The sequence below is a fragment of the Nomascus leucogenys genome, chromosome 5 (assembly GCF_006542625.1).
Source record: "Nomascus leucogenys isolate Asia chromosome 5, Asia_NLE_v1, whole genome shotgun sequence".
Classification (NCBI taxonomy): domain Eukaryota; kingdom Metazoa; phylum Chordata; class Mammalia; order Primates; family Hylobatidae; genus Nomascus; species Nomascus leucogenys.
In genome coordinates, this window is record NC_044385.1 from 41906737 (window position 1) to 41920901 (window position 14165).

General features: G+C 39.3%; 1 protein-coding gene across 7 annotated transcripts in view; it reads right to left on the bottom strand.

Annotated features, from left to right (window-relative positions):
• Nucleotides 1-1967: 1967 nt before the first annotated feature.
• Nucleotides 1968-14165, bottom strand: part of DOCK7 (dedicator of cytokinesis 7) — a 234757-nt gene continuing 222559 nt past the window's right edge. For 6 of the 7 annotated variants that reach the window (XM_030812931.1, XM_030812929.1, XM_030812928.1 and 3 more), the window contains 2 exons: nucleotides 4789-4956; nucleotides 1968-2703 (listed from right to left, as the gene is read on the bottom strand). In XM_030812931.1, coding sequence (XP_030668791.1) covers nucleotides 2661-2703; nucleotides 4789-4956 — 211 coding nt within the window. In that variant the 3' untranslated portion in view covers nucleotides 1968-2660. The remainder of the gene's footprint in view (nucleotides 2704-4788; nucleotides 4957-14165) is intronic. The other variant, XM_030812930.1, reaches the window with a different exon arrangement.

Here is a 14165-nt window from a genome sequence, read left to right on the forward strand (position 1 = left end):
ATGATGAGATGATGATAAAGTCATGGTTCTCCCCACCTTTCAGAATCACTAATGGAAATCCTTAAACAGTCTTGAGCACTACCCGTAAGTTCTGAATGGAATGGGTCTAGGATAGACACTGGGCCTCTAATACTCAAGAGACAGCCAGTTTTAAGAACTAACACAAATTCCTGATGTGGGAAAGTTCCATTTTAAGAAAAATGAAGTTTGTAAGAAGGAAGTATTCAGTATCATACGAATGTTTAAGAGGAAGCCTCTGTTCTGCAGGATGCCAGAAAATTGGTTTTGTAGATAATTAAGTCATAATCATATAAACCATGAAGTCCTTGATACTGACATTTCTGAGGTTTTTGTCCAAACTATATAAATGTAACCTAATGCGAAGTGACCCTTCAGTGGTTCCTTATTCTCTCCCTTATGTTTATACCCACCACTGACCCCCAAAGAAGAAGGGAAAATGTCACTTTTTTGGAGGGGAGGGATTTTCATTCTTGACTCTTTACCTTTCCTTATTGTTCATTTGGCTCCTCAAATAGAGTTTTGAGATTATGCCCTTCTGACTCAGATTTGGTCTAACAATGTAGACTCATCTGAAAAACGTTTTTGTGATTCAGTCTTTGAATTGATGTAGATAAGAGGAATTTGTAGATCTCGGCTCACGTGAGCTCCGCCTTCCGGGTTCACACCATTCTCCTGCCTCAGCCTCCTGAGTAGCTGGGACTACAGGCTCCTGCCACCACGCCCGGCTAATTTTTTGTATTTTTAGTAGAGACGGGGTTTGACCGTGTTAGCCAGGATGGTCTCAATCCCCTGACCTTGTGATGTGCCTCCCTCGGGCTCCCGAAGTGCTGGTTTTTGTTTTTGACTTAAGAGTCTTGCTCTTTTGCCCAGGCTGAAGTGCAGTGGCACAATCTTGGCTCACTGCAACCTCCGCTTTCCAGGTTCCAGTGATTCTCATGCCTCAGCCACCCAAGTAGTTCGGATTACAGGCATGGGCTACTACACCTGGTTGATTTTTGTGTTTTTAGTAGAGATGTGGTTTTGCCGTATTGACCAGGCTGTTCTCGAACTCCTGGCCTCATGATCTGCCTGCCCCTGCCTCCCAGAGTGCTGGGATTATAGGCCTGAGCCACTGCACCCAGCCCATCTGATCAGTTCTTTTATATATGTATGTGTGTGTGTGTGTATAGATTTTTTTGAGTGTGTGTGTGTGTGTGTGTGTATAGATAGATAGATTTTTTTTTTTTTTGAGATGGAGTCTCTGTCGCCCAGGCTAGAGTGCAGTGGCTCAATCTCTGCTCACTGCAACCTCTGCCACCCGGGTTCAAGCGATTCTCCTGCTTCAGTCTCCCAAGTAGCTGGGATTACAGGCTCCTGCCATTGTGCCTGGCTAATTTCTGTATTTTTAGTAGAGACGGGTTTTCACCATCTTGGCCAGGCTGGTCTTGAACTCCTGACCTCGTGATCCACCCGCCTTGGCCTCCCAAAGTGTTGGGATTACAGGTGTGAGCCACCGCGCCTGGATCTGGTCAGTTCTTAAGTGATTCATGTAACTGGTCAATAGAAGAAAAGGATTATAAATGACGCCATTCTGTAAGCTGCACTACTACCCAAAAACCATTGTTCTAAACTGTTCTGGAAATCATTACTATGCATTGTTTTGGAAAAACTTGCCAAGAATTAAAATGTTACTTCTCAAATTTTTTTTCTGTATGACTTTTTCATATAATTTTAGATGAATTAAAGCACCTAATTTTACTTTTTATATGCTTCTAAACTCTACAAGTATCAGAAAATAGGTGATTTCTCAAACTCCAGCTGTGTTACCTTCATGGTGCTACAAGATAGCTTTAAGTAGGTTCTAATTGACTGGTTTACATCATCAAAAACTGATGGCTGGCTTTAATTTGAAACAGAGGAATCATTAATTTTAGTTGCTAAGAATCATGAAGTTCATACTACTATCATTGGTGTAATAAGATTTAATCAAAGTTAAGCTGTTGTCACTGGTATTAGTTATCCCAGTATTTACATTATTTTACACAAAGGTTGACTAAGTAAAGTTCTGCAATTCTAAATTCCTTTTTTGGGTATGTAAATAGAAAATAACCTTGAAACAGTTACCAAACTCATTTATTTAATTTGGGGCTATCTATGATTTTTATTTTGCTAGGTTTGGAACTAGTTCTTGAGTCAACCCTTTAATTGTTCTCTGCCATTGTCAATAAATAAAAATTTTGAAGTCCCACTCGGTAAAATTAGTGTAAACATTCACATATTTAATAGTACCTTTAAAATAAGCATTACTACATTTAAAATGGTTCCAAAATGAATCTATAAATGGTAATATAAATTAAAAAATAACGAACTTAAAGTGAATAAATTTAACGTTAGCTATGGTATAAATAATGGTAAATGTATAGTGTACCTTTCAGTCATTAAAATGTCTTAAAAGATAATAGCTTGTTACCAGAACATTAGAAACCATAGCCATGATTCTCAAGTGTTAACAATCTACATTTGATATTTTCTTGGCCACTGCATTCTTCAATAAATAATAATTTCCAGAATTCCATTCCATGTTGTTTTCCAATAGATCTTTTCACACTCGATGTTGAATACATGGCTCTTTGCAGATGAATAAAACAAGTGCATTCAGTTTAGAGATCCATTTTGCGAAGGCTCATTCGGCTGAAGGAATCTCTGGGAAAAAAATGAGAGGACATAGTTACAAGAAAACAATTTGTGCATATACCTTTAATTGTCTTACATGCTTTTTTCTGCCAGTTATCTCAAAGTTTTGCCACCATTTCTTACTAACTTCCAAGTTGGATGCTCATCCTACATACTCTGCCTTATATATTTTGGCTTATAGATTTAGCTATAGAAGTGTATTACAGTCACCACTTACTGGTCTTTTGTATTCGTTTGTCTGACTGATGCTGCAGATATTGTAATAAACAAGACAAGGACTTATGGGATAATGGGACAGATTTCAGGAAAAGATTTGGGGTTTTTTACATAGCAAAAGGCAGGTGTTTCTTTATTAAATTTTAAGTCTTAAACCAGTTGTTCTCAAACTTTGTCTCAGGTCCCTTTTACACTCTTAAAAATTATTGAGAACCCCAGGAATCTTTTATGTGGGCTATATATGGATGTTTATCATATTAGAAATTAAAACTAAGAACATCTTAACTATAAAATAACCCGCTACATGCTATTATAAATAGCATTGCTTATTAAAAATGATTTGCAAGAAGCTTTAGGAGAGTGGTACTCATGTAGGAGTGTGGCTTAATGCCTATGTTCTCACATGTGCTTCTATAGTCAATCTTTTCCAATGTCACATCTCAATCTGTAGAAATCTCCACTGTACCCTCACAAGAGAATAAGTGAGAAAAGGCTAATATTTGGCATTAATATGAAATTAGTTTTGACTTAGGGAAATTCCTGAAAGGGTCTTAGAGACTCCCCTCTCATCGGTCCAGGATCCCTACTGCAAATATTCCTGATTTCATAAACCAGCAAAATTAAAAATTCAAATGCTAAAGAAGAATTTTAAACTTAAATTCTAAAAAAGAGTGAAGGCAACGATACTCCTGGAATACTCTTAACTTATTTTCTATAATCAGTTGGTTTCTTTTGCTTATCCTTCGTGCCATTAAGGTTAAGCCGTGAGGCTTAATATCTCCAGGAAAGGAAAAGGCCAAGTACAAACAGATCACATTGGCTTCAAATCTCAAAGCTTACTTTGAAGGGAAACAGCAGTCTTGAAAGCTAGATACTGTTCATCAAGAAAAAGTTTTTCAAAACTGCCTACAAATACTAAGAACTAAAGCTTGGAGGATTGGCCAAAAAGTAGATCATAGAGGAAGGCAAAAACTCAGATGTTGTAAGGCAAAATTTTGGTCAGGAAGAATACAGCCTTTCCATGGAAAGGAGTTTCCATGGAGATCTGAAGGAACTGAGATGAGGATTAGGCCTATCTCAGGGACCCAGCACCCTGGCTCTCTGGGATCTCTGACCTGGTGGGTATATGACTGGGAGAGGGGGAGTGGAAGCAGCAAGAAGGAAAAACTTCCAAAAAGATTGAAGGGGAAACCAAAAGTGGAGGGGACTAGTATGTTCCCCACTGGGAATTTTGAGAGGAAACCATCTTCAATACTTGTATGTAAATTTGATTTCAAAATGCAAGAAAGTTTACTTTTTGCAGTTATTGTGTCCTTTCCAGAATTCCGGTACTATAAAGTGAAATGTCAGGCACTGTCCTAGGAACTTCACATCTGTAATGTCATTTAATCTCCACAACAACCTCTTTAAGTTCTATCTCATTATATAGAGGAGAAATCTAAAAAAATTATCTGCTTAAATAATAGAACTAGGATTTCATTGTAGAAAATTCCAAGTTAATGACAGGACTTTGTGTGGTGTCCTGGTTAATATGAGTACCAATTTTTTGATTCTCAAGTTATTTACCTTGTAGAATGACTATAGATGATACAGGTTGAATACCCCTAATCCAAGACTCTGAAATGTTCCAATATCAGAGACTTTTTAGGCGCTGACATGATGCTCAAAGGAAATGCTCACTGGAGCATTTCAGATTTTGGGATTAGGGATACTCAACCAGTAAATGTAACACGAATATTCCAAAATCTGAAACCCCAAACACTTCTGGTCCCAAGCTTTTCGGATAACAGATGCTCGAGCTGTAAAAAGACTTATACTAGTTTAACATGTTAGGTTTCGGAGGAAAGAATATCTAAAACCATTTAAAAATAAGCATACCTGTGGCAGGTGACAGGCAATACTGCCTTGTATAACTGAGGGATCTTTCTGTTGATCAGTGGCTGTAGGGCCTCTTTAAGGCGATGATAGTTTCTCTCCAGTTCCCTTTGATACTCCTTTTGATCCGGCCCAATTAAGCTCTTATTTTTTCTTAAGGCATCTTCACACCTAGGAAAAACAGGATGTTATCAAGGTATTACTTCTGGCATAGTTTGTGGGTTTAATGCCACACACACACAAAATATATATACATATGTATGTGAGCTTAATGACACACAACACACACTACATATGTGGGCCTAATTACACACACACACAAAATGTAGGTCAGGCATGGTGGCTCATGGCTGTAATCCCAGCACTTTGGGAGGTCAAGGCAGGCGGACCACTTGAGCCCAGAAGTTCTGAGACCAGTCTGGACAACATGGCAAAACCTCATCTCTACAAAAAAATGCAAAAAGCCAGGCATGGTGGTGCACTCCTGTAGTCCCAGCTATTCATGAGGCTGAAGTGGGAGGATGCTTCAGTCCAGGAAGTGGAGAATGCAGTGAGCTGAGATTATATCACTGCAATCCAGCCAGGGCAACAGAGTGGGGACTGTCTCAAACGTGTGTGTGTGTGCGCGCGCGCGTGTGCGCGGTGAGATTGCACCACTGCACTCCAGCCTGGGCAAGAGTGGGATTGTCTCTGTGTGTGTGTGCGTGCGCGCGCACGCGCTGAGATTGAACCACTGCACTCCAGCCCGGGCAACCGAGTGGGACTGTCTGACACAAACGTGTGTGTGTATTTACCATGATGAGGACATTTAGTTTTTCAGCTGAATGTTAAATAATCATCTTTTCTTTTAGGTTTAAGGCAGGGAACAAATAATCAACTGAGTTCTTGTAAAATCTACTAAACATTTATTCCAGTGTCATTAAATTGAAAATTATCTGAAGGCATTTTTTTCACATCACCACTGGACTAGAAGCTCTTTCAGGGATGTAATCATGCTCATTTATGTGGCACCAATGTCATCTGGCACACTGCTTTGCCTGTGTTCAAATATTTCTTAACTGAATAGGTTGTTTTTTTTTTTTTTTTTTTTTTTTTTGAGATGGAGTCTCACTCTGTAGCCCAGGCTGGAGTGCAGTGGCGTGATCTCAGCTCACTGCAACCTCTGCCTCCCAGGTGCAAGCGATTCTCCTACCTCAACCTCCCGAGTAGCCGGGATTACAGGCGCCCACCACCACACCCGGCTAATTTTCCTTATTTTTAGTAGAGATGGGTTTCACCATCTTAGCCAGGCTGGTCTCGAACTCCTGACCTCGTGATCCACCCGCCTCGGCCTCCCTAAGTGCTGGGATTACAGGCGTGAGCCACCGCACCCGGCTAAATGAATAGATTTTGATGACAGTCCTTTATCCAAGTTAATTCAAGTATTTGAGAAAAGTATCTGGACCCTGACAGACAATGAAGGAAAGGATATTTACAAATAATATATGTATCTCTATATATTTGTGGAATGCCACTAAAGTGATGCTTAGTAGAAAATACATAGCCTCAAATGCTTATATTAGAAGGCTAAAACTGAAGAGCTAAGCAACTTAAAGTATTAGAAAGGAAGTAAGATTTTAAAATAGAGTATCAAAAATTGCAAAAGTTGGTTCTTTGAAAAAAACTAAAAAAAACAAACTAAGCTCTGGCAAGATTAAATGAAAGAGGTCAAATATCCCCTACCAGAAATTTAAAATGGAACATAAATACAGCAGAAGTTTTAAAAGGCATAGAGGATATAATGTACTTTTTTTTTTTTTTTTGAGACAGAGTGTTGCTCTGTCACCCATGCCAGAGTGCAGTGGCATGATCTCTGCTCACTCCAACCTCCACCTCCTGGGTTCAAGTGATTCTCGTATTTAGCCACCTGAATAGCTGGGACTACGGGCTCACATCACCACACCCGGCTAGTTTTTGTATTTTTAGTAGAGATGGAGTTTCTCCATGTTGGCCGGGCTGGTCTTGAACTTCTGGCCTCAAGTGATCTGCCTACCTAAGCCATCGAAAGTGTTGGGATTACAGGCAGTGAGCCACCACGCCCGGCCAATAAAACTGTACAATTTAATACCAAAAAAACCCGCTGAATTTATATTAATTGATATTAATAGATTAATGTAGATTTTTTGCTAAATTATTAATAATCTGTTAATCTAGGTTAATATAATTTAGCAAAAGACTCAATGAAGAAAAAAATGGCAATAATCCTAAAATAATCAAATAGGTTGAAACAACTGTCACAAATCTATCTACAAAGAAAACACTAAATTCTACTAAACATTCTAGAGACCAATACCCGAATGTAATGCAATTATTCTAGAGTATATAAAAAAATGATTCCCGGCTGGGTGCGGTGGCTCATGCCTGTAATCTCAGCACTCTGGGAGGCCAAGGCGGGCGGATCATGAGGTCAGGAGATTGAGGCCATTCTGGCTAACAGTGAAACCCTGTCTCTACTAAAAAAATACAAAAAATTAGCCAGGCGTGGTGGTGGGTGCCTGTAGTCCCAGCTACTGGGAGGCTGAGGCAGGAGAATGGCGTGAACCTGGGAGGCAGAGCTTGCAGTGAGCAGAGATTGTGCCACTACACTCCAGCCTGGGTGACAGAGCAAGACTCGCCTCAAAAAAAAAAAAAAAAAAAAAAAAGATTCCAGAGTATAGGGGAAAAGAACTATTCTTGAGGGGAGTTCCCAACTCATATTTCAAGGCTGGGATACCAAAACCTAATGCAGACTATAAGAAAAAAATTACAATCCAAGCTCACCCATAAAAATAATTGTAAAACTTCCAAACAAAACACAGTTGGCCCTCCCTATCTGTGGGTTCTGCATACATGAATTAGACCAACCATGGATTGAAATAATAATTAAAAAAACTGTGTTGAACATGTACAGACTTTTTTCTTGTCATTATTTCCTAAACAATACAGTATTAACAACTATTTACATTATATATTAGGTATTTTAAGTAGTCTAAAAATGATATAAAGTATACAGGAGGATGTACATAGGTTATATACAAACACACCATTTTATATAACATATTAAACTTGTCTTCAGATTTTGGTATCCACAGAAGGCGCACTGATGGACAATTTTAGCAGAAAACTTGTGCCAATGTATTGAACACACACACACACACACACACACACACACACACACACACACACCCTCCAGGTATTTTTCTTTCTTTTTTTGAGACAGGGTCTTGCTCTTTTGCCCAGGCTGAAGTGCAGTGGCACGATCTCAGCTCACTGCAGCTTTGATCTCCTGGGCTCAAGGGATCCTCCCACCTTAGCCTCCCAATTAGCTGGGACTACAGGCGTGCACCATCATGCCCGGATAATTTTTGTAGTTTTAGCAGAGATAGGGTTTTGCCATGTTGCCCAGGCTGGTCTCAAAACTTCTGAGCTCAAGCGATCTGCCCGCCTCAGCCTCCCAAAGTGTTGGGATTTACAGGCATAAAGATACCACACTGGCCAGGTTTTTTAATTCCTGGAATAAATGAAAAGTTGGGTTATAAAATCACTAAGTTTTTAGATTAAAAGATTAAAGGAGATGCAGAATAAAAACACTTGATAACAAACTTTTAAAACCTGTCATATTAAAAACTCTTTGCATAACTACAAATAGGTGGGTAGTCCTTTAACCATAATTAAAAATCTACAAAAAACCTGTAGCAAACATACTTAGTGGTGAAAACCCTTTTGGAGAAGGAACAAGAAAATGATGTCCTCTCTATTCCTAGTCAACACAGTACTGGACGTCCTAATTATCATTATAAGACAAGAAAAAGATTCTACAGATAAATTATTAGAATTAATAAGTAAGTCTGGTAAAATTCTCATGTAAAAGTAATATATAAAGTCTGGTAAAATTCTCATGTAAAAGTAATATATAAAGTCAACTGCAGCTGGGCACAGAGGCTCACACCGGCAATCCCAGCACTTTGGCAGGCTGAGACCAGAGGACTGCTGGAGCCCAGGAGTGAGAAACCAGCCTGGGCAACATAGTGAGACCCTGTCACTATAAAATTAGGTATAGTGGTGAACACTTGTGGTCCCAGCTACTTGGGAGGCTGAGGCAGGAGGATCACTTGAATCCAGCAGGTCAAGGCTACAGTGAGCCATGATCACACCACTGCACTCACCCCAGCCTGGGTGACACAGTGAGACCCCCATCTCAAAAAATAAATAAAATAAAATAAAATAAATAAAATAAAATAAAAAAGTCAACTGATTTTTGGTAGAGCAGGAAACAGAAAACACAATTTTAAAAGATAACATTAAGGCCGAGCACAGTGGCTCATGCCTGTAATCCCAGCACCTTGGGAGGCAGAGGCAGGTGGATCACCTGAGGTCAGGAGTTCGAGACCAGCCTGAGCAAGATGGAGAAACAGCATCTCTACTAAAAATACAAAATTAGCCAGGCGTGGTGGCGCATGCCTGTAATCTCAGCTACTTGGGAGGCTGAGGTAGGAGAATCGCTTGAACCCAGGAGGCGGAGGTTGCAGTGAGCCGAGATTGTGCCATTATACTCCAGCCTGGGCAACAAGAGCAAAACTCATCTCAAAAAAAAAAAAAATTAATAACATCATAAAAACATTATATACTAAAGAATAAATTTTAAAATGTACAAGACTGCTACACAAAAAATTTAAATAGTATTAAGAAAACATTTAAAAGACCTAAGCAAATGGAAAAATGTACCATATTCATGGACTCATGTCAATTCTCTTCCAACTGATCTATAAATTCAGGTTATTTTTTGGGTGCATGGAGTGACAAATTGATTCTAAAATTTAAAATTTATATAAAATTGAAAACAGCCAAAAACAGTCCTTCAACAAAACAAGGTGAGAGGAATTGCTCTGCCACATGGCAAAGCTTATTATAAAGCGGCAGTAGTTAAGAGAGCATGACATTAGCTGAAAGAGAGATAAATAGAGTACTGTAGGAGAATAAAGATCCCAGAAACATATGCACATAAACACAGGTGCTTAATTTATAATAGTGATGACACTGCAAACCAGAAGGAAAGAAATTTATAATAGTGATGACACTGCAAACCAGACTTTCACCACAAACCTGTGAAAGTCTGCTTTTTAAATAAGTGGTAATGAATCAACTGGATATCCGTAAGGGGGAAAAAAACCTAAACCATATCTCATACCATATTCAATAAATGGCACTGAGATCATTATCAGTTATCAGTATGGACAAAAATCAAACTGATCCCTACCTTGAACCATACACAAAAATCAATTGCAAATGGATTTTTTTTTTTAAGATAGGGTCTCACTATGTAGACTTGAACTTCTGGCCTCAAGCCATCATTCTACTTCGGCCTCCTGTGTAGCTGGGACTACAGGCACTCACCGGCTCTTGCAGGCACATTTTTTTAAAGTAGAAAAACCTTTTTTTTTTTTTTTTTTTTTTGCCTCCCCCACCCTTTGTTTAACCTATATTGATAAAGGAAAAGATTGAATCATTTAACTACATTAAATTTAAGAACTTCTGTTTGTAGGGGAAAAATAACAAGTCTCAAATTCAGAGGAGATATTTGTGATATTAACAAATGATAAAGCATTCAGAACACAAAAATACCCTTAGAAATCAGTAAGGAAAAGAACCCAATAGCAAAATGGCAAAAGACTTGAATATGTAACTTTACAGAGGAGGGAAGAGAAATGGCTAACAGACACATGAACCTCTTTGGTAAAGAGATATTCAACCTCTTTGGTAATCAGGGAAATGCAAATTTAATCCACGACTACCTATCATTTCACATCCACTAGTTGGTAAAAGTTACAATGTTAGATAATATCACGTATTGGTGAGGATATATAGTAATAGGAACTCAAATGCTACTGATGGGAATGTAAATTTGGCTTACACATTTTTGAAAAAAATGTGGCATCGTCTGAGGATGAACCTATGAACCAACAACACTATTCTTAATTTTAAGCCCTAGAAAATCTCTTGTACATGTATGTCCAGAAATAAGGTAGAGGGATATTGAGTAGCACTCTTTGTAACTAAAAACAAAACAAAACAGGATACAACCAAAATATCCATCAACAGAAGAATGAATAAATCACGGCATATTCATAAAACAGATTATGTAAAAATAAATTAAAGCAACATTTACTATAGATATATCTCAGAAACACTGAAAACAGCAACTCACAAAACATTGTATACACTGTTAAAGTTAAAAAACTACAAAACAAAATATGTTATTTAGAGAACCATTTATGATAGAACTATAAAGACAAGAAAGGAAATGATAAATATGAAATTCAGGATACTGGTTACCCCTGAAGGAACAGAGGAAATGGTATCAGAGAAATATACATAGGGAGGGGATCTCAAAGTCATGGTCATGCTTGGTTTCTTAGGCTGGTTGGTAGACACATGACTTTTCTTCCTATTCTTTAATAGCAAATGTTATAAATATTATTTTCAATCTATTCAAGATTTAATGAAAAATGTTTTACAAAAACAAAACCCCAAAACAAAAAGTAAACACATGGAAAAGTGCTGTTTTTAGTAATAAAAGCAATTTTCTTTCTTTTTTTTTGAGCTGGAGTCTCGCTCTGTCACCCAGTCTGGAGTACAGTGGTGCGATCTCGGCTTGCTGCAACCTTTGCCTCTTGGGTCCAAGGGAGTCTCCTGCCTCAGCCTCCTGAGTAGCTAGGATTACAGGCACATGCCACCATGCCCGGCTATTTTCTTGTATTTTTAGTAGAGACGGGGTTTTGCCATGTTGGCCAGGCTGGTCTCGAACTCCTGACCTCAGGTGATCCACCCAACTCGGCCTCCCAAAGTGCTGGAATTACAGGCCTGAGCCACCGTGCCCGGCTGTCAGTCTGTTTTAAATGGTGCCTCAATTTGCTTTTATTGGCTGGGCGCAGATGCCTGTAATCCCAGCACTTTGGGAGGCTGAGGCAGGTGGAGCACCTGAGGTCAGGAGTTCGAGACCAGCCAGGCCAACATGGTGAAACCCCATCTCTACTAAAAATACAAAAATTAGCTGGCCGTGGTGGTGCGTGCCTGTAATCCTGGCTACTCGGGAAGCTGAGGAAGGAGAATCGCTTGAACCCGGGAGGCAGAGGTTGCAGTAAGCCGAGATCGTGCCACTGCACTCCAGCCTGGGTGACAGAGAGAGAATCCATCCCCGCTACACAAAAACAAAAACAAAAACAGACTGACCAAAAAAAAAAAAAAATCCTATTTAAATGCTAGGTGTATTGAGACTAGTAAATGTGCACTGTTGGCACTGTTAATACAGCTGACCATTTAACAACATAATTTGCAACTGTGAAAGTCTGCTTATATGTGGATTTTTCCAATGAATATAATTCTTTGGAGATTTGTGAGAAAACTTGAAAACAAATTGTGTAGTTGAGAAAAATTTTAAAAAGAAAAAGATGTCATGAATGCGTAAAGTATATGAAGATACTAGCCTATTTTATTATTTACTATCATAAAATATATACAAAACTTACCCACATAAACACGGACCCTGCATGGCACCATTTGTAGTAGAGAAAAATGTAAACAGATGTAAAGATACATTATTAAGTCACAACTGATAAAAACTGCAATACATACTGTACTACTGCCATAATTTTGTAGCCACCTCTTGTTGCTACTGTGGTGAGCTCAAATATATCTGCTTAAAATGCCATGTGATGCTACTTATCTCCAGGTGAGCAGTTGTTGCTGCAGTAAATTGCATATCACAGTAAAGAGTGATTTCTCATGGTTCTTGTGTATTTTTCATTGTGTTTAGTGTAACCATAAACTTTGAATAATCCATGGGGCCTACATGAAGTGCCACTAGTGATGCTGGAAGTGCTCCCAAGAAGCAGAAAAAAGTTATGACATTACAGGAAAGAGGTGAATTGCTTGGTATTATAGATTGCGATCTGCAGCTACAGTTGCCCACCATCTCAAGATATATGAATCCAGTGTAAAGACCACTGTAAAAAAAAGAAAAGGAAATTTCTAAGCCTGTAGGCATGAAAACCTTGCACTTTATGTGAAATATCGTTTTGGTTGTTGTTGTTTGTTTTTTTGAGATGGAGTCTTGCTCTGTTACCCAGGCTGCAGAGCAGGGGCACAATCTCAGCTCACTGCAATCTCTGCCACCCAGGTTCAAGTGATTTTCCTGCCTCAGTCTCCGGAGTACCTGGGATTACAGGTGTGTGCCACCACACCTGGCTAATTTTTGTATTTTTAGTAGAGATGGGGTTTCAGCATCTTGGCCAGGCTGGTCTTGAACTCCTGACCTCATGATCCACCTGTCTCGGCCTCCCAAAGTGCTGGGATTACAGGTGTGAGCCACTGCACCAGGCCTAGCAATACCATTTTATCTCATATTGAAAATGCAGCTTTTATGTGGGTATAGGATTGCTGTAAGAAAAGAATACCTGTAGGCCAGGCGTGGTGGCTCACGCTTGTAATTCCAGCACTTTGGGAGGCCGAGGCGGGCGGATCACGAGGTCAGGAGATCGAGACCACGGTGAAACCCCGTCTCTACTAAAAATACAAAAAAAATTAGCCGGGTGTGGTGGCGGGCGCCTGTAGTCCCAGCTACTCGGAGAGGCTGAGGCAGGAGAATGGCGTGAACCCGGGAGGCGGAGCTTGCAGTGAGCCGAGATCGCACCACTGCACTCCAGCCTGGGCGACAGAGCGAGACTCCGTCTCAAAAAAAAAAAAAAAAAAAAAAAAAAAAAAAAAAAAAAAAAAGAAAAGTATACCTGTAGATTAATGATTTGAGAAAAAGTGAAGTCATTACATGACAAGGCAAAGGGAAGGTAAAGGATCTAAAGCTGGATAAGTTAATGCCAGCAAAGGATGGTTTGATAATTTTAGAAAGAGGTTTGCCTTTTTAAAATGCCAATAAACAGGAGAGGCAGTTTCTACTGACCAAGAAGCAGCTTCTGCCAATCAAGAGGCAGCAGACAAGCTCCCAGATGCCACTACAAAAATCACTGAAGAGGGGGAATATTTGCCTGAACAGGTTTTTTTGTTGTTGTTGTTTTTTCTGAACAGATTTTTAATGCAGATAAAAGTGTCCTATTTAGAAAAAAAAAATGCCACAATGGACATTTGTTACTAAAAAAGAGAAGTGAACACTAGGATTTAAGGCAAAAAGGGATAGGCTAACTCTACTGTTTTGTACAAATGCAGTCAGGTTTATAATCAAGACTGCCCTTACTTACAAAGCTGCTAACCCCTGAACCTTGAAGGGTAAAAGTAAAAGCCAGCTGCCAGTCTTCTGGTTGAACAACAAAAAGGTCTGGATGAGAACCCATTTTATGGATTGGCTCCATGGG